Source organism: Leptidea sinapis, chromosome Z, assembly GCF_905404315.1.
Source record: "Leptidea sinapis chromosome Z, ilLepSina1.1, whole genome shotgun sequence".
Lineage (NCBI taxonomy): Eukaryota > Metazoa > Arthropoda > Insecta > Lepidoptera > Pieridae > Leptidea > Leptidea sinapis.
Window position 1 is genome coordinate 437,884 of NC_066312.1, and position 21,720 is coordinate 459,603.

General features: G+C 37.0%; 2 protein-coding genes across 2 annotated transcripts in view; both read right to left on the reverse strand.

Moving 5' to 3' along the window:
* Positions 1 to 11,740, reverse strand: LOC126978881 (sterol regulatory element-binding protein cleavage-activating protein-like). Its single transcript, XM_050827996.1, has 8 exons — positions 11,705 to 11,740; positions 10,261 to 10,474; positions 9,480 to 9,581; positions 5,724 to 5,833; positions 5,490 to 5,637; positions 2,468 to 2,613; positions 2,109 to 2,229; positions 1 to 2,033 (listed from the first exon to the last, which is right to left on the reverse strand). Exons 1-8 carry the CDS (start codon positions 11,738 to 11,740, stop codon positions 1,909 to 1,911), a joined length of 1,002 nt encoding a protein of 333 aa, XP_050683953.1. The 3' UTR covers positions 1 to 1,908.
* The window catches only part of LOC126978746 (sterol regulatory element-binding protein cleavage-activating protein-like), a 23,217-nt gene continuing 11,866 nt past the window's right edge, over positions 10,370 to 21,720 (reverse strand). The window contains exons 9-15 of the mRNA XM_050827794.1: positions 21,143 to 21,296; positions 20,716 to 20,809; positions 19,193 to 19,353; positions 16,918 to 17,003; positions 16,397 to 16,443; positions 13,723 to 13,853; positions 10,370 to 12,240 (exon numbers count right to left, since the gene is read on the reverse strand). Of these exons, the coding sequence (XP_050683751.1) occupies positions 11,988 to 12,240; positions 13,723 to 13,853; positions 16,397 to 16,443; positions 16,918 to 17,003; positions 19,193 to 19,353; positions 20,716 to 20,809; positions 21,143 to 21,296 (926 nt within the window). The 3' untranslated portion in view covers positions 10,370 to 11,987. The remainder of the gene's footprint in view (positions 12,241 to 13,722; positions 13,854 to 16,396; positions 16,444 to 16,917; positions 17,004 to 19,192; positions 19,354 to 20,715; positions 20,810 to 21,142; positions 21,297 to 21,720) is intronic.

Genomic DNA, 21,720 nt, shown 5'->3' on the forward strand with positions numbered 1-21,720 from the left:
TTTAATAATAACAAAATCTTTATTATCTGCAACACATTCATTTAAATTTAATAATCATGTAGTCGTTCACATAAAAGCTCTGTGTTCTGAAGCGACATGTTCCTTCATCTTATTCCGCGAGTACGTAACCCAACTCCAAGCGAGAGCGGGACTGGCGTCGCGATCAATGACTCGAGCTACATTATAGACAGACAGACGTATCAACCTCCAATCCCTCTTTATACAAATGATCAAAATGATATCTTACAAAGTGTATAATAATATAGTATAACATAATAATAAATGTTACAATGGCTCTACCAATGTATGTATGTAGTATCAAGGACGCCTCCTCTCACACTCTAATATAGCTTCATATTATCAGACATAACATTTTTTTTGACATAGTTCATAGTCACACATTTAATAGAAGCGAACAATTATTGTAGTAGTTGTATATAAATCAATTTAAATTTAGAGTTTAAGAATTAAATAATCCCCGTGCATTATATAAGTGATATAATACGGGCGCTAATTAATACCTCTACCTAAGTATTAACACTTTGTATTAGTGCGATATTAAATTAACCAATCGCTATAATTATAAGCTCAGCGGAGTCGTCCGAGTAGTTCCATACGCGACAGTCATGCAGCCAGTTATCACGACACCTGTACTGTACGAACACAACGCAATTATTAATTTAATACCTAACATAAAATACAAAACCATATCACTTAGTTTTACATTCACACTTCATAAGTTATTATACAATAATGTTAACATTTTTAATGTTAAGTGCTAGTTTATATACAGCGAGGTATTACAACAATAAATAAAAAAACGCACAAACGAATGAACGTAACGGCCAATAGTCTGGCAGGCGGCAGGCGGCGCACTTTATATCAGACATTTTTAATGTCCAAATAATATATAATATTTTGTAAACGGGTGATTAGATAATACAAAATCACCAAACCTATGAAATAAATTTCATAAAAAAAAACGCAACTACCGTTTTGGGATGAAAAATATTTCAAACGAAATTAATTTATATTTTACGAGCTGTGATAAAGTGAGCCCGCCATTAGTGTGTATATATACCTAGTAGTTATAGTAAGTATAATACATAGACAGCGCTCCACTAGTTACGGACGCGCACATTCAGAGCACTCACAATTTTCAATGTACCTACCTATATCATCATGGCTTCATCTATCACCAGCGACGGCCATGAGTATTTGCTGGAATTATTTTCTATAAAATTAATAACATTTTGCCTCTCTATAGCTTTGTGTAGGCCAGTGTTATGGTACACGTGTCGCGCCTCATTGCTCAAACAAAATGGACGCGGAGCTTGTCACTGCAATTCATACTTATAAATACAAATAGTAATTAATTATACAAAAGTTTATTGGACGGGTCGCGTTACAATCTACATAGATATTAATAAAAAAACAACATTTGTGTCGGAACAACTCATATAATATCTGGTTCACACAACCACACTTAATTAAAGTGAACGTTATACACGCGTTGTCATCATAACAACATGCAACATTAAAACTCGTACAGAAAAAAAACGTGGAAAAAGGTATAAAATTTTATGTATCATAATATAAAACAAGTATTAAAATTATTAGAACACGTAGTATATTTAGTTTCTGTTTCACGTCACGTTAGTTATGTATGCATGTATATAAAATAGTTGCGATATCTATGAGAGCGAGCTTAACATAAGAGTTAACGATTGTTGAGAGTTAGTTATAGTTTAACGCACAGTTTTTATTACTTATATTCATTCCTTTGGAGTTACAGTAAACAAGATTCAACTTAACCTTTTAACTTCAAGTAGTACCTACTTTTCCCACCGAACTGTATATCTATCAGAATTTATGTTATAGGATGAACTAACTACAAGTTGATGTTCACTAGTCTGTCTTGTTGGGTGTGACCAGCGGGAAGCGCACGATCCTTAGCTGCGTGCCGTAGTCACACACGATGGCGTCCTTCAGCGGCACGATCTGGCGCACGAACACGCATCCGTCGCTCTGGCCTGCAACGGGAGCTCAATCATCAGCTGTCCAGTTGTCACTGGTCACTGGACAGTCGACGGACTAATGTAACATACCAAAGAGAACTCTCCTGATGACGTCACCGCTGCTCAGGTCGTACACGGTGAGGCCGCAGCGGCCGCCCGTCACCAGCAGCGTGTGCGTCAGGGGGAACATGTGACTCATGTAGTCCAGCCCCTGTGCAACACACGCACATTTCTTAGGTTCTTTTTCATGTGAAACTACTAATTAAAAAAGCAGTAAAAACTACCATTTTCCAAACACGACAAATATCAAAATACTCTCTGATACCAGCATGAAGATAAGACAAATGATTATCACCGACGTACTTTCTTGCAACACCACCAAATGTATTAATCAGCATGGTATCCAAGGGGCGAGTGGTACATGATCATAATAATAGTTGTACACTCACCACGTGCAGCGTGTTCAGCAAGTGTCCACGGAAGCGGTCCCAGATGGCGAGGCGCTGGTCGGCGCCGCATGACACCACGTACGAGGCCGTGCACGCCAGTGACGTCACGGCACCGTCGTGCGCCGCCACGCTGTACAGACACGCCCCTGCACCAAACAACCACGGCGCTGTCTCACTCGTTCATTACAAGCAAACGGCGGTCAAAGAAACCCTTACCTGTCGTTCCTTCACCGACATCTTTGTACATAATATGGCGAAGTAAAAATCATGACAAATATGAAAATCTATTTCTGGATTTCAACAATATTTAGAGACACGAGTCGCACATCATTGTAAAATATATAACATTGATTTCGTTTTTTAAATATGTTCCTGTTTTTATAAATGACACATAATCGTTTAAAAGAACCCGTTAGTTACATACAGTTACATGTCCTTGGGGTATAAAACCCAAAAGAAATCCCGACAAGAGATTATTAATTAATATCAAATATCAACAACATTGAAATAAATTCATTTGGGTTGTTAGTCAATGACGTTCTATACATATAGACAATGCATCTCATACAAAATCAAAGCCAAAATGTGGCACATGCCACAATTGACACCGTAATAACCTTCGATAGCCATGTCTATATATTTCTACATTTACTCCAGTTGTTTAAAATATTATTGGTCGATAGGCAGCAATGTAAACACTATATTTTCAGTTTCAGCTGCGTGTTTTAAACTCAGAATCCGATTTGGACAGCAACATCAGTGGAATAGCAGTTAGGTATTTATTAAACCCAGACGAAAAAGAAGGTTGCTGTAAGTTTTACATTCGTCAGTCTGTCCCTATTTTCCGATCAAGATCTGTTCAGTCAGAAGTTTTTAACGCTTTTAATCAAACATCATAGCCATATCCAAACATAGATTTGAATTCAAATAAAACAAAAATTATGTACAACAGTAATAGAAGACCCCATATATCTCGACCAGAAACCATTTGAATACATAGACAGTTACATATACCTAGGCAAACAAGTTTCCTTTGGAAAACAAAACAATGACAGAAATTGAAAGAAGAATTTCTTTCAGAAAAAATTCTGGAGTCTAAAAGAAGTACTAAAGGGAACCGCCTATTAATATAAAGAAAAAACTAACGGATACATGCTTGCTCTCCTCTATCACATACGGCTGCCACACGTGGAAATACACGCTACGGATAAAGAACAAAGTCAGATCCTGCCAACGAAGTATGGAGAGAAGTATAATAAATGCGAGGAAAATATAAAAAATCCCCCCACAAAATAATACGGGGAAAGACACACAAGGTCACAGATGCGCTTAATTTCTCATAAATGTTAAAATGGCGCCTGGCTGGCCATGTAGCCAGGATGAGCAATGACCGATGGACTTGTTGTTACGAGGCCCTGCTGGTTTTACAAAGAAAGGTAGACCGGTAACTCGCTGGAATATAACGATATTATACAAATTAGCTAGTAAAAATTGGAAGACAGTTGCCAAAGATAGAGATGGATGAGAGTCAAGTGGAGAAGTCTGGAGGAGGCCTTCACCCTCACATAAGAGGAGTTCTTGCATGCCTGCATGTTAAATTATAGGTACCTTTCTAAATCTTATATTATATAATTTATATTTTCAAGTAATTTAACTAAGATTATACACATTACTATACTACTGTTAAGTCCCTTGAATTAAATAAAATCTGTCTTTTAGACTTAGATATCTTTTCCAGGGTGTCGTATTGGTATATGTAGTGTAAGCGGACATCAACATAATATATTTGTAATACAGCTTTTGTCAAATTTTAAATGTGGTTAAATCCAAAAAACTTTAGTGGTGAAATATAAATATGCTTATTTGGTTTGTAAATTTCTTCACCTCTCTCTTTTGCTATCAACTGGCGCCAATTCTCTTTCATTATGTCGTATACGGGAAAGCTGAAAAATATTAGCTTTTACATATTTGCGATGTAAATAAGTATTAATTATCACTATGTTACGATATTTCCGTGATAACGTATAAATAGCATAAGTATGTAAGTGGTTACGTTCTTGTAAGCCGCTCACATTATACAAAATACAATATTGCTAATCATTGTTCTCTAGGTCTTTAGAAAATATTAACAAAAAACAACCGATTTCAAAACAGTATTCCAAAATAATAGATATAATATGCACTACAAATTATAAAAATAACTGCGTATTTTTATACAATCTAATTCTAGTTATTTTTGGATCGGTGTTCGCCCGCTGCAGCCCCGCTTTCGCCTCCTCACGTTTTGTGTGCGCTAAGCACATCTCACCTATAACTATGTATGTAGTTACACACCTACCTAGGCTGACACCGACTCCAAAAATAACAATGCTTGTCATTAGAATTAGATTATTAATTGCAATGGGACTACACGGGAAGCTTCAAATAAAAAAAAGGGTTTTCAAATTCGGTTGACCCAGTCGAAAGTTCTGAGGTAACAAACATAAAAAAAGAACATACCGACGAATTGAGAACTTCCTCCTTTTTTGAAGTCGGTTAAAAAGAGCGATTCTATTGTTTTCATTTCTGACTGTGTCCTTTCAACTGTTCCACTCTGACAAGTGGGTCTTGTCTGGGGACTTGTCAATAATTATTGTACCATATTAAATGAAAAAATATCGTTTTATTAAACTATTATTAATTTTTTACGCTTTTTGCATATCAATTTCATATATATAAAATAACCTTACCGATGATAAGACACATCTTTTTTTTTTAAATCTTTAATGTATTATTTAAGCATTTTATATAGCACACTTAGGCTTGTTGATTGACATAGTTGACACACGACTAAGGAGAAAAGTGTGCTTACATTGTCTATAAGCACACTTTTGCCTTTCCGTTATCAGATTGCGAAATGATATATCCATATGTATAGAACGTCATTGGGGTTAGTAATATGTTTTGGATATATAAGCAGTAATAAGGACAAATTGACCATGACTCTATGTTATATCTGGTAGTAATGAGGGTTACGGCTAACCGGAGGTGAGGTCCCACACACACAGCAGTCCATCCTGCGAGCCGCTGCCGGCCACGTGCGGGCTGGCGTGGTCGATGAAACAGCTGGTGATGGGGCCGCAGTGGCCGTGCAGCGTGTAGCGCCGCGTCAGCTGCGGCAAGCTGAACACCTGCCCACCACGTCACCTTTATATACTGAGCCACGTGACATATGATATAATAATGACAAGTCAAGTGTGTGTGTGTGTGTGTGTACCTTCAGCACGTGGTCCTGGCCGCCCGTGAGCACCACGCCGCCCTCCACCGCCAGCTCGGTGACCGGCTGCTGGTGCGCGCGACACTGAGCCACCCGCTCGCACACCACCTCTGTTGGTACACGCCCATTCAAAATATAATGTTATAATAAAATTTATTGATTAAATATAGCCTGGAGGATAATCGAGATCACGATGGAACACCAACCATAGACAGTACATCTTTAATTCAGTCTTCTCTGTTAATTACTTTGATACCGAAGTACTCCAATAATATAATATATCACAGGTATTGTATAACATATAATATAAATAAAACTTATATAAATAATAAATTTTATACAATAAAAAATGTATGTGTATGTGTGTGTTCAGCTTAAGGAACTTATTACGTATCAACTTTTATCATTAATATTTTAAATTTTTCTTTTTTTACTTATACATTTTTAGTGCGATAATATGTGTCAAAATTCGAAAAGTCCATTGCAATTCATACAAATTCTGTTAATGGGAGAACTTTTGACATAATTTGAAGTGTAAAATGACAATGAAGAAAGAAGCGTATTTAAGGTTCATTTTAATAGAACATTATAGTAACGGGTGTTTTTTTAGAGGTATAGCTATATATATAACTTTAAATTGCGATAAAACAACGATGGATTATTCGATTAACATGAATTTTATTTATCCGATAGATAATCTTGTGGCATTACATTTTAAATATGATTTCTGGCATATGACCGCCACGGATGGCTCGGATGTAGTCCAATCTGGACATCCAATTTTCGATGACGTTTTCCAACATTTGTGGCCGTATATCGGCAATAACACGACGAATGTTGTCTTCCAAATGGTCAAACGTTTGTGGCTTATCCTCATAGACCAATGACTTTAGAAAGCCCCACAGAAAGTAGTCTAGCGGTGTTAAATCACATTCGTCACACACGTGTCTTTCAATAAATCGATTGTGGCACAAGCTGTGTGACATGTTGCGCCGTCTTTTGGAACCAAAGCTCCCCGACATCATGGTTCAATTCAGGAATGAAAAAGTTAGTAATCATGGCTCTATACCGATCACCATTGACTGTAACGTTCTGGCCATCATCGTTTTATGAAGTACGGACCAATGATTCCACCAGCCCATAAAGCGCACCAAACAGTCAGTTTTTCTGGATGTAACGGTGTTTCGACATACACTTGAGGATTAGTTTCACTCCAAATGCGGAAGTTTTGTTTATTGACGTAGCCATTTAACCAGAAATGCGCTTCATCGCTAAACAAAATTCGCTTATGAAAATCGGGAGCAACGGCAATCTCGTTTTGGGCCCATTCGACGAATCTACGCCTTGCTTGATGATCGTTTGGCTTCAATTCTTTCACGAGTTGGATTTTGTAAGCACGCAAACCAAGATCCTTCCGCAAAATCTTCCATAAAGTGGATGGACACAGATCCAATTCCTGTGCTTGATGGCGGATGGACTCATTTGGGTCTTCCTCAATGCTACGCTCTACAGTAGCAATAGCTTCTTCTGTACGCGTCTCTGGGGAGGCGAGTTATCAACAAGAGTAAACGTGGTGCGGAAACGTTCCATGGTTAATCGAATTAACTGTTTTGATGGACGATTTTTTCGACTATAAAATGGACGTAGTGCGCGATACGTATTCCGCACAGTACCCTTATTTTCGAAATAAAATTGCACTATTTGCAAGCATTGTTCAGGCGTGAAGTCTATTCATGATGAATTGCCAAACCAAACTGAGAATAAATCACTTGACAGCCGTTAAATCGGTCGCCATCTTGAACAGTAATGCCAACTTAAAGTTCTATACCTCTAAAAAAACACCCCTTATATTGTATTATCCAGACGATTATTTAATATATTAAATTAGATAATTGTATCTAGTAAAGTTCTTCTGTGACTAGTGAAATTATATTATGGTGCATGCAGCCATGTTTATAGTCGGAAAAAAAAATTGAGGACGAAAGGTAAGGTGCCTTATAAATTGAGCTTGAACCGTTTCTAGTTTTTCTATAGACCTATATATTTATATTTGAAAATTTATGCAGGCCAGGCAAAATGGCCTCCGATTTAAGAATATTCGCCAAAATCAAACGTTTCGATTATTATTTATTTATTACATCTAAAAGACGTTATTTATGTTATAATTATTAATTATATAAGAATCATTGATATATTTTTTTTTATTAAGAAATTATTAAGCAAAAACAATTTCTTAAAAATCTGTGTTACTTCTGGACAAGGGCCTTTACAAAAATGTTTGTCTGTGTGTCTGATTATTACAGCCTTTCTCCGGAACGTCTCGATCATGTTAGACGGGAAGGTTACTGGCAAATAGCTTCTGTTATAAGGAAGTTTAATTTGTTGTGATAGTGATAATGATGATGAACATTAACATTGAAATTGTCATAATTGATGGTGTAATATTATTGATTACTCAGATCAAAGACAAGATAACAAATATATTTATTATCAGATTGCAGCTGTAAAGTAAAATATTGCCAACCGCCATGTTATGTCACACACCAATACAACACGACACATCTATTTATTTATTAGGTTTGCCAACAGGTTTACATCTTTATTACGACCAGAATTTACATTCATATTAAAAAGAGATGTGCAGATCCATTAACAGGCAAACACAGATTGTGGTAAAAAATATCGCTAGCTACGGATAAGGATTAAATATTAATAAAAATATAGAAGCCTAATAATTATTTGGAATTTTTTGGATATCAAATACTTTTGAATTTAGTTAAATAATTACTAAAAATATATATATCAGTAGCGTGACAGATAGTGTTGTTGTGTACGGCGACACATCCTGGACAGCAAGCCCTTTTGATCAAAATTGGTCTGGTATTGTTTACATAAATAATGTGATTGGCTCTGGTGACAACCAAGGATGCCTGATTTTACAATTTCGCCATAAAAATCCCAGCAACCTGTACCACTATAATTCACTATGTCAACTATATCGATAAATGAAGAGACCTTGACAACTTCCTCAAAGTTGTCTTGTACGTTGTACGAAGAATCAATCACTGCTATTTCTTGGTAATGAGTCTTCATTTTTTTATATTGAGAAGTACATGGTTGTCAATCGAATCGATCGATTAATTTAATTTAAACATTTAATTTATTTTAATACTTTGTCATAGCATGCAGTTAGGTCATATCGGCAGGACAGTTGACCACACGAAACAGTTTTAAGTCGTCGGGATAAAATGAATCCTGAGATGTAACAGAGGACATTTTATGAACGCCAGGAAAAGTATCTCGTGGAACCCGTGACGTCACGCCGTAAGTATCAGACTCAACAAAGTATATGAATCACGAACCGAAACTTTTTGTCGGAATGGTACAATAATTTATGTATAGTAAAAGTAATGTTTTGACCATTCCTGAGTATTGTTTAATTATTGTTAAAAAATATAGAAATACACAAATAAAATTTGAAAACTAAACTTGTTGAACGATGCGGGACTCGTACCTTGGATCAGTTGGAAGAGCACTTGCACAGTACGCGAGAGGTCGCTGGCTCGAATCCCTCATCGTTAATAAAATTTTGTTTACATATTTATTTGTGTATTTAATCCCAGAAGTGAGAGTTATCTTTTTAAAAACATAACAGATTATTAAAATATAGAAAAATGGTGAGAGTCAATTTGAAATGATACATTTTATTAAATGTTTATTTTAAATCGGAAGTTGTTTATAAATAGCAGTACGAACCGTCGCTGTCGCTGTTCTCCGCTTCGTGTGAGAAGGTCGGCCGCGGGCGCACCGTGTTGCCTGCGCCTGACAGAGACTCCGCCGAGCTCGTCCGTTTGTGAGCTACAACATTCAAACACTTATTATGTCAATCTGTTTTTTATATCAGAGGGGGTAATAGAGCTCCAATTTATGGAAATGTTAGATATGGAGTACTTTTTGGTAACAGGATGATTAATTGTAAATACTTTTACAGGTCTCGCACCATCGAAAATGTGGTTTGATAGTCAAATTATAACTTCTAAACGTGCTTCCTTAGAGGGGCTCCAACCGGAAAAGGAATCCGTCTTATTATATGTCATATAGGCAGCGAGGACGGTTTTGTAGATGGAGCATTATTAATGTTTGAATCCAAAAAAAAAAACTGAAAATTTGCTCATTATGAAAAATGGTTGAAGGGCATATTGCAAAAGTTTAAAACCAATTCTTATTCGTATTAGTTTTAGATAATGTCCCTTATAATTTCCGAAGGTTAGCATCGAACCCCATAACTGCCAGACGGAAAGCGCAAATTATTGAATGGCTCATATCCAAATGACAGTGACATTTCTTTGTTTACATTTTTCGTCTGGAATTATATTTCCGACTATAGCTGCTGAAAAAACAAATCAGACACAGAATTAAAATCTAGTAACAATTCAAAACTTTAGTCAATGCCCAACTATTTCGCTCCGGGTATGTAGTATATTTTGAATTATTAAATAGCAGTGATGATGATCATTATGTCACAGAGGTGACTCACTCCTCCGGTAGGCGGTGCTGAAGCGCCAGTCCACGTGCGCGCCGGCCGCCGCGTTGTACGCCGACAGCCGCAGCAGCAGCACGTGTCCGCTGAGCAGCGCCGCACACACGCGCCGCCCGCCGCACGCCGCGCGCACGTGCGACACGCCGCCGCGCCCGCACCACCACACGCACTGCAACAAAACAAACAACCACCGCAACACACGCTGACCTTCCTATCAACATTCTAAAATAGCTTATTGCCAACATTAAAACACCCAATGTCCTAATAACAATTATATCATCCGACACGCCTGTTAATTTTTTTACATTGCGCTATTTAAACCGATATGCAAGTTCCTCCAGGAGCATCTAAGAAATTAACTCCACCAGTATCATTAGTCACAGCTTCTATCAAAGAGTCAAAGGTAATCTTCCGTCGTCGATACATTTGTGCGAACTACTTCAGCTAGTGCTGGAGCACCATATTGGCGTTCTCTTTGCAACCCACCATTGTGTGTATCATACATAGAACGATTGGGCAATATCATGCCTGATGCAAGATAACACTTTATTTGAGATCATTAAACACATGTCTTCTATCATAATTAACGCCTCATTGTAAATATCTTCAGTTATTTGCAGTAATAGAGCGGATACAGTGCAGAATATCCTCGTAAATGCTATCCTTATAATGTCTAACCCAATGGTACGGATGGCAAACAATATTCGAATTTGATACGGTTATGAAGAAATAAAGAAATCTTTAAGCATATTATCCCATTCCGTATCGTTGTCAAGCAACTGTAAGAGCTGACACATCTCACGATAAGTTGCACACAAATGTTCATTACCGGTATTTAGTTGTTGGAACGACGTTGGACCGCCAATATTTACCAGCAGCCAGCGAAGGTTATAACATTCATCATTATTTGGATACACAGTGGAAATACGACTCAGAGCGTCTGAAACAAGAACATCAGAATGTTTTTCAACTGGTATTCCTTGTTTCAGACGACAGTCAGTCGACAGACAGTTAAAACGACTTCGATTATTATGCCGTGTATTATGTATTATACCTATATAATAGCGTGATATTTCAATATAAAGTAACGTGCGAGCAGATGACTAGTAGATAACTTATCAACTTAACAAATTGAATAAAGGTTATTAGTGTCCATGATAGAGGATATAGCACTCAGTCTATCGCATTTTCTCAACTAAAATACACTCGTTGACCAGATGTACTGCTCTTCTCCAGATGTACTGCTAAATGTACCCGCGTGAAACGCGACGGGTATGCCCTACAGACTTAAAAGTACGAAAGAAATGTAATATCAGTTCGGGATACAGCGGCTGAGAGATGATTTTACAAAGTATTAATAGCTTATAAATTTACGAAATTGGCTTTAATTAATTTTATTTAATTCATCGATCCCGCCAAAATAAACTATCGTTAAGGCTACTTTCAAATTAAGCAGACCGTTTAGCTTAACTAGCATTCTCCATTAAACTTGATGTGTTCTTTTATTATGATTATATGTATATGATTCTTTTATATGAATATTCCCATTAAAATGTCTATGTACGATTTAAGTATTAATTACTAGACTGTGTTAGGTCGCTACTAAATACAAAATAATTAGAATAATTTAAAGTATGTTTATATTTAATTGCTGCTAAATTGATGATATACATGAGCGGATATAATGAGAGAGAGCGCTCGGTCGCTACTGTGAGTGAACTGGTCTAACACGGACTGAGTCGCGATACCTTTAGCTTTGAAGAGGTGGCCTCCCAGAACTCCAGGCGGCCGTCGGCACAGCCCAGGACGATCAGGTCGTTACAGAAGTCCGCGCACCACACGGGCGAGTCCCCGAACGGCCTCGCACGCCAGTCCGCCTCGCCTCCCTCCGCACACCTGTTTGTATGTCCGTCGCCACTATTGGCCGTCACTTGTTTCACTTCGTTTACGGATTGCTCGTCCGAGATATAAAGCTCTCTGAAATAAATCAAACGAAGCATTAAACTATTATAGAGCTATATTTATTTATTCACCTACTGTATGTAATATTTGACTATTTATTTTTGTCGCATAATTTAGCATACACTTTAATCTTTTCTATAATTAGTAAGTCATACTGCTGTCATAATGCTGACGCTGTCAGTACCTACAGTTGTAGTCATTACTATAAAACAGTAGCAATTATTTTCTTCTCACTGCTTTTCGACTTTTACGAGATCTTTGACAAACAAAGTTGCCGCTTTTTACTTAAAAAAATAGTTTTTAATTTGAATTATTCAATATAATTTTTGTAAGAGCAACATCTAATTGGCCGAGAAAAAAAGGATTTCTTCGGATTTTATAAACTCAAGACACTGTGCCATTTGATTCGATGACTTTTTGCTTGTTAGCAAACAAGTTGTTTTTGATGTAACATCACCTGACACTGTCTAAAGAGTTCTCAAGAAACCGAAACATGTGGAAATGTGAAAAATCAAAGGTCAGGCCTATATGGCGGATGCAAATACACCGCTCATCCAAACTTTCTTAATTTTTGCTGAGTGGCTAAAATGTGTGTCTTCTAGAGCACACCCTTTCAATTGATCGATTCCTTTCTGTCAAATTCTTGCTATTATCTCATCACTTATTAAGAGTAGAGATCAAAATCGATGGTTGTGTTCAGCGGCAAGTGCCCTTCCAATCTTACGAGTTAGCCCAGGTTTATCCAGAGTCTGTGAAAACCGACCGACCGACCCATAAACACGACACGACCATTACAGACATTCTTGTCATGCGTGATCCACTTTTCACCACGGTTCAGTTTTGTTACGTCTCAATAAAGATTCGCAAGATTCATTTCATTGAGTTCGTGTTACTTGCGTGTAATGTATCCAACTGTTTTGTGTAATATTTACAAATAGGCCAAAACCGTTTTGTGGTCAAGCCCAGCTATTGCTTCAGCTATGTCAGAACTACTAATATGCCAAACTTTCTCCACTTTTTCAAAAATGACGTCTATTTCATCCGTAACAAGGTGACCAGAGCGAGATTCATCTTTGATTGAAAACGCTTAAGCCAACTTTGTGCAATTCTTACAGATACTACATTAGCTCTATAAACTTCTCAAATTTTCCTCGACTTATTGTTTCATTGCTTGTTAACACTAGATTTCGCTTCTTACTAAATTGCTCCAACAAAACTATATCACATGAAAAATAAGAGAGCGTACTATCATGGTGATTCCATTGGCGTAGCAAAAGAAGATGTACATTGGTGATCATATCCCACTGACAGGTGACGCGTCCTTCTTTCATCCTACAAGAACGCTGGTGAATGCAACAAACTCTTTCTCTTTTGTTCCACGGCTCTTTTTAAACGAGCTTCGTTATTTGTGACTTATTCTTACTATAAAATTTAAATTATTATTATATTAAGATTGAACTCATATCTAGGAGTTGTTATCAAAGAATTTAAGCTTACCTAAAAGTTTTAGCAAAACTATATTTAGTGGTTTCTGCTGCGGAGAGTCCGGCAGGTGCACGGTACCGGCTTGAGGAGTGTCTCCTCAGCTGGCTCAGGTGGTTGTTGAGGGCACCTTTGCGCAACCGGACCTGCCAACCGTTAAAATGTAAACATATTGCATGAACTCCCCACCCATTGGGCGAGAGTGCTAGTTGCACCGTATGGTTAAAGCTTCGTCCTAGCGGTGAGTGGGAAAATGTCCGCCGGGGGAAAGTTTTATAATAAAATGAAGGGACTGGAATGAACGCATATAAATCAAGGAAGCGTTTCTGACGCTTTCAAATAGCGTAACTAAAACTATACCGTTAGTGGGCAAGGCTTATGTGTATGTATTTAAAGTGGCTCCTGTTTCCGCAATTCACTAAGTTGCGCACTAAGGCCATTTTGCGTGCAGTGTTGGCCAGTCATTCCAACCAGCCCAGCTCCTCCCAAAAGTTCAGAACACTCCAAGGGTGTTCGCAGACTTGCTGGAACGACCTTGCCATCGCAGCACATTCGGCTCGGCTAGACAGTCCCCGAACCTAGGACTGTCCTCGTTTGACTTGACTTGTCGGCAATAGTGCAGACATCGACTGTCTACAGCCTGAGACATTTATCCATCGGGTGTTGTGTAGGTTTTTGGTAAGAAAGCGTATCCATGACTGCATTATGCTGAAGGGCAGCGGTAGGAGTGGAGCCTCGCACTGGTCGAATAACTGCTGTATAAAGCCATCTACTTATTTTTGGAGCAAGACCCCAGGTTTTCCCTAGGAGTCTTCTGCACTGCCAAAAAATGATACATGCTTTTTCCAGCTTGTGATCAATGTGTTTATTCAAAAGCCGCTTACCGTCCAGTATAACGCTCTGGTATTTAACTTCCTTAGTAAGGCTTATCTCTGTATTGAACAACTTTGGTAATGTGTTGTGTAATTGCTAAAGCTGCGTTTGTTGGTGAAAAGTATTAACTCCGTCTTTGATGGATTAGCGGTTAGTCGATGTTATGCGCACCATTCTTCAATTATCTTAAAGGCGGATCTCATGAGATTACATAAAACACAAGATCACAAATGGACTCGTTAATAGCATGGCCAGATCGTCCGCATAGCCTAATGTGTACAGTTTCTTTTTATTTAGCTCCGCGATGAGCTCGCCACCACAAGCTTCCAAACAAGTGGTGAAAGTGGGCATCCACTTAGTACCAGGAGAATTTATTTGGCTCTATGGCAATACGATTTTGTTCAATGACATACTTAATTCCTTAAAAAAACACACAGCATTAGTTTTTCAAGAGTTCCTAAGCACTACATTGCAAGAAGACTACTTGATATACTATTTTTCACGGAATATAAATTATATGCTTGGAATAAAGAGCAGCATATATATATTTCAAACATAAAATTAAGTCGTAACAACAAATTTTCTACATTTTTCTTTTTAACCAAATAATTATTTTTGTAAGTTTTGTGTGCAGTCTTTTGTGATTTTTAATAAATATTCTGGTGACTTAAAAATAAAAAAAAAATAATACTCAATAATTATAAAATGAATCCATCACCATATTCTCCTGAATCACCAGAGGAATCACAGAAGCGTTGACGGCCTATTAGAAAAGTATACGTCTTTTTTTTTCAAGGCATACACTAATCTAGCTAATATGTAGGTATGTATAGTTCAAAAATCCATTTCTTTTATTATGACTGATCACCTCATACATAATGCATACATCGTCCACATATCTGATAAACATTGACAAGATGTCAAGCGCGCGAACCAGTTACCCTTAGCTACCGTAATCATGTCAGGCCGAGAACCAATCACGTAAATCACGTTGTGCGTATGACAAAGTAACTGACGAAGCACATCCTAATATCGACCTAGATTCAATACGAATAACACACAACAAACACTATTTATTATGCATTGATATTTTACTGTATTGTAACTTAATGGTGTGAATTTTTAGAGCTAATAATCTACGGTAGATAGTACAAGACTGCTTCCATGTTTTATATACGTTCACTGAGGGACTGGCGTTAAGTTATGTAAACTAATATGAAGCCCTCTTTAAGTGGAGAGCAGAGCAGCAGACTACAGACCTCACAAACATCTATATATGTCATACATATATGTAGTCCGCCCCCCAGATGTGGATCATATCGCAGAACTGAGGAATACAATAAATTGACACATCTTTACCATATGGTCTTTACCAAAAGAGCAGCCAGCACTAGCGAAGGCATGAATCCACATCGTAATTTATATGAATAGCCTTTCAACTACCTTGAGCATATTTTCATTTTGATGCAAACAGCCGCTTAGCAACTCCGTAGTCGTACAATAGCGTATATATTCTTAATGCATATAATCAAAAGGAGCAAAAAGTTTCTAGGAATTTTCAATTTTCAAAAAGTGTTGACATTGGTCAGCGCGAATGTGACATGTTGAATGTGAATAATAATCTCTCTCTCTCTCTTATTATTTGTTTTATTATATGACGTTATGTTATTTAACCCGCGGACCAAAATGGCAGGACATCGTCGCACAGGCAGCCATTTTACCCATTTTTTTAATACTTTGAAAATGTAATATTTTTCAGCGAATTTTTTTAATGCAGCTTGCATTAAAAATTTTCGCTGTTGTTTGGAGCACTTACCTCAGGCCTCTGCAACTTTACAAAGTCCGGTTCCTGCAGCCGCTGTGCTGTAGAGTAAAGAAAAAAAATCCACATCACAATATACATTAAAGAAACGCTCCTACTGCGAATGATTTAGCATTTAAACAGACGCTTCAATGACGAGAGTAGTAAGCAAATATTAATTAATAATAACTTAAAGAACAACGACACAAGACTACGGATATATTTGTAAGACAAGGGACAACAATATCACTGTTGTGTCGCTGTCAGCCAATCTGTCAGTGGATTGTGTCTCAAAACTGCAGTAGTTACATAACTGGCAGTACGCGCCGCCTCCATGACGAACATTAATCTGTTTATGTATGTATATCATATTCAATTTACACAAATCTGTCTGTCTGTGCCCTAGGCACATTGTGTGAGAACGCGATTATAAATCATTACTTATTACAGAGAAGTGTCGGTGTGGTATTAAGGTATTCGTCATATATAATAGAATACATGAATATCTGATAGATAGGAGATATAGAAGTTGTTACTTGTGGCTGCGCCGGGCGGTGGGTCGCGGTCTACGCTGCGCCTTGACTTGAATCTGTCTAACAGCTCCGATTGAAACTTGAAATACCTGCAATTATGTGAAACATAAGTCGCATACATCCCTATTAATTCATTTTAAGGTCCCGTAGGGGTGAAGGTCAGTAAATCATCCAAAAATTACATGGGACCTTTTTGGCAATTCGTTGTTTCTCCTTCTATTGTCTGATTTGTTTTACTGAATTTAAGCCATACTGTTTTTAATGTTATCTGCAATGAAACGTGTCTTCGTTTCATGACAAACTACTTCAAAGAGCTTGGAGTATTTTTTACATATATTTTGAATTCTTTTTTTTTATGGAATAGGAGGACAAACGAGGGTACGGGTCACCTGGTGTTATGTGATCACCGCCGCCCACATTCTCTTGCAACACCAGAGGAATCACAAGAGCGTTGCCGACCTTTAAGGAAGGTGCAAGCGCTTTTTTTGAAGGTACCCATGTCGTAACGTCCCGGAAACACCGCACAAGGAAGCTCATTCCACAGCGTTGTAGTACGAGGAAGAAAGCTCCTTGAAAACCTTGTGGCGTGTCGTGCGAAGGTGGAATTCGGCGGCAGGAATCAGGTGAAACAGCTCTTCGGAACACTTTTATTGAAATCTTTGTCGTAATAGAGGTCACATAAGTAAAAATGGTATGGTGTTTATATTTACCAATTTTACCTTAAACCTCTCAAGACGGCTTTCAGTTTTTGTTTTTATGGGAAAGGGAAATAGGAGGACAAACAAGCGTACAGGTCACCTGGTGTTAAGTGATCACCGCCGCCCACATTCTCTTGCAACACCAGAGGAATCGCTGGAAATTTACAGGCCTTTAAGGAAGTTGTACGCGCTTGTTTTAAGGTACCCATGTCGTATCGTCCAAAATCACCGCGCAAGTTCGCGTCAAATTCCTTACAGAAGGAATTGAAGAGTAAGTTATAGTGAAAATTATCACTTTCACCACAGTGTAAAAATGGTATGATGGTATTTACCAAATTATTTGTAAACCTCTCAAGACGGCTATCAGTAACTGGTATAATCGTCACTCTTTTCGGTCTGACATTGTCCAATCTTGTATTTACTTTTATAAGTTGCCCACTTGGGCCGGAATGTAGATTATTAATTTTTAGTGTAATTGTAATAATAACATTTGTAAAAATATTATCGAAGCAAGTTTCTGTAGTAAAAGTAAATCTAATAGGTTTCCAAAACACATTGAACACATTAAAACTTTCAAATAAATTGTAAAGGTTTGTACAATTGACAGAAGTTTCAAGTAAGTGTATATTTAAACCTCCGCACGCAATATTTGACTTGCTGGTTTTGCTAAATTTTGATAGTACCTCCTCAATTTTATGTTGAAATTTGTTCTATAGAGAGATTAACAATATCTCTTTTATTTTTACATTTTAATCTATTATTATTAATAATTAGGGAACCTCTATGTATTGCCCTACTTTTACAAATCAAACTGACTACTTTATGTTCCCTAAAACTAAACTGGAGCTGATGACTTTTGCGCCAATGTTCTGTAATACAATGATGAATTTTTTTAATTCGATATAAATAAAATGAATTTATTTATATCGAATAGAATTAAATTTTCACTTTTATGGAATATCACATTTTACAGATTAGTATTTGATTTATTTATTTTTCTATTTTGCTCCTGTGTGAAATGCGAGGAATATAGGAATGTACACAGCACACTTATTTGATTATAATATCTATATGTCAAATATTTGTATGCTCGGGCACGACTTGGAGAGCTAAAATGTATTTAAATCATCTATAATGTATTACCCTAGTCAACAAATAAAGATCTTACTTAGATTTGGTGTTATTGCAAATATTAATTAATTTTTCTATATTTTTAATAAGGTCCTTATTTCTAATATTATGAGTGTTATTACCAAACATTATACCTATGATTTTATCTCTTACATTTATTTATTGTATTGAATTTGTATTTGAATAATGTTATTGAAAGTAAGAAACCGCTAATCCTGGAGATCCCGGTAAGGATCATATAGGGTAAGGGACAGTAGACTATTTAAATTATTACCATAGGTGTTTCATAAGACGTGTGTAAAATTGCAAACAACTCGGACGTTTTTAATGGATAACATAAATACTAAGCTAACAAAAGTGGGACAGACTGTTCGTAATTATTTTATTGTTCAAAGAGCCGCCGACCACTAATTATAATGAAGCAACTCGTATACTGTACTGTAACTTACGCGCGCCGGTCAATGTTGGTGATCAGATCTCCGTTCAGCGAGTCCCACACGTGGACGCTCCCCTGCAGACACGTGCTGACAATCTTCTCGCCGTCTGTCACGAGGCACTCCACCTCCTGGCTGTGCCCGCCCACCACCAGCGGCACTGCCTCCATCACCAGCTGCAACAAACTCCAATCATTTATTGTGTTCATAAACTTATGAATCTTTTGTTGAGCTTAGAGAAGAAAAGGAAAGCAGGCAGAATACGTATGCATAACAGTGACATCGCTGTTTGATAAAATTAAGTCAGGTTACCTATTATTTATATTGAAATTATAGTTATACTAGTTCAAATTGCATAACGTGAGATTATCAATGATTTCTACTTGGTGGGTTCTTTCCAAATTTGATGGTATATATTATGAACTCCTTTATCCGACCGAGACCATGTTATGTTAGGTAAATTAAAGACGCCCAAAATGATGGAACTCATCAAGCGGATGTTCAAGCACGATTTCATTATTTATTCGATCATTTATTCATTATTCATTCATTTATATATTCGAGAAATTCATTATTTGAACTGACAAAGAGTAACCCATCATTTTGGTTACAAATATATATGCTACGTATAAATGTATTTTATAAAGAGCCTTAGGTTTTCGTTTTTCTAGTGTGAGTGAGATCCACAAGTCCTCGGCAGTGGAACACCAATCAGCATTACTGTTGGCGACGAGGCCACGGCGCACCGCTATGAGCACGCCACCACCAAGTGCATGCCTCGTTTGCTCCGTTCCTATCCCTCGTCTCCGAAAGACAGATAACATCGTAAGAACACATACAAACGTTTCTATAAAATTGTACTGTTTTAGTGTAGGTACTGTTTTTTTTAAGGACACCGATTCCCAAACAACAATAATCGTAACTAGGATTAGATTACTTAATTACATTGTATAAAATTACACAATTATTATATCTATTGTTTTGGAATAGTGTTTTTGAAGTCGGTTGTTTTTTGTTGTTAAAAAAAAAATTATTTGATTTTTAGTGAATTTGAAGTCCACTAACTAACAATTTGTCTAAATATGTGTATAAATAAGATTCGACCGAGTATCGTTAATTTGATCCTAAGAATTGAAGAGTTTCGTTACTTTGTCATGGATTCCGTAATCAGAACCTAACCAAACTATCTTTGAAGTATATCCTTTCCAATAAAAATCGATTGGCGCGACATTGAGTTAGTTATTCGTAAATTTATCATCCACTTTGGTATAGCAAATTTAAGACTTTTATGGTTTTCTCATGGATGTCATTGTCAGATCTGGACCAAAATACAATGGAACCACACGGGAAGCACCAGCTTTCAAATAAAAAAAAGAATTATCAAAATCAATTCACCCAGTCGAAAGTTTTGAGGTAACAAACATAATAAGAAAAAACATACCGACAAATTGAGAACCTCATCCTTTTTGAAGTCGGTTAAATACTGTAATAGCCATCACATATAGTTGATTAGTGTTTATGTTATGTTATTGTCGCACCTGTACTGCTGGCTGCTTAGCGATGATCTTCCTGTACTCGTCCTCTTCGGTCCACGAGGCGCGCCACTCCGCGTAGTGCCGGGAGCAGATGCAGCTGCAAACAGTAACGTAACATCAACTCGGAAATAAATAAAAAATAAAAATAATTGAAAAAATTACGTCTTCAATCCTTTAGTACTCAATTAAAAAAAAGCGCGTAAATTTTTTGCGATCGCCCTCAACCGTCCTGTAATTCCTCTGGTGTTGCAAGAGAATGTGGGAGGGGGTGATCACTCAACACTAGATTTGTCTTCCTTTTCCATAAATAAATTGTCATATAAGTATTGTTATATAATGTTTCTGACATTCCGACTCTTGTTCGCCATTGCTAAAATAATTTAATTTGTTTTAAATATCTGTACTTCTTCTCCATGTCCATGCAACTCACCGATAGAGCACCACCATCATGTAAGCGATGACAGCGACGCTGATGCTGCACAGGATGGTGAGCAGCAGGACCTCCATGGGAGTGCTTGGGTACATCGGCAGCTCGGCGCCTTTGCTCCACTGCTGCTGGTTCTTACTGTCGATCAAGTCCAATTCTAAAAATATAAAATATTTTATTATATCTAAGCATTACGTTATACACAAGGACCGCAAATTATATTAAATTATAACGAATATGACTGGAAGTTTTTAACCGACTTCAAAAAGAAGGGGGTATTTTTTATGTATGTACACCCATTACTCTGAGATTTATGATCCAATTTACGTAATTTTTTTCGATGCAGAATAGATGCCATTTAGTCCCATAAAATTTTTACATAGTTTGGACCAGTTTTTTTCATTTTATGAACATTTTTTATGAAAATATTTGCCTACATTGATGATATAATTGTTTTTTGTGTACTGCTTTTTTAGGAGTTTTCATTCAGGTTGATTATATAGGTATTATAATTATTAACTGACATTATAAAGTAAAAAATAAAAAAAAACTACGTTTGAAAAAACCGACTTCAAAAACTG

Coding starts and splice junctions, on each gene's coding strand:
- LOC126978881 (XM_050827996.1), bottom strand. CDS start 11,740: ATGCTAGTTAAGCTAAACGGTCTGCTTAATTTGAAA. Junction 10,475..11,704: donor ACGGTCTGCTTAATTTGAAA/GTAGCCTTAACG, acceptor GAATGTTGATAG/GAAGGTCAGCGTGTGTTGCG. Junction 5,834..9,479: donor GGAGAACAGCGACAGCGACG/GTTCGTACTGCT, acceptor GTGTACCAACAG/AGGTGGTGTGCGAGCGGGTG.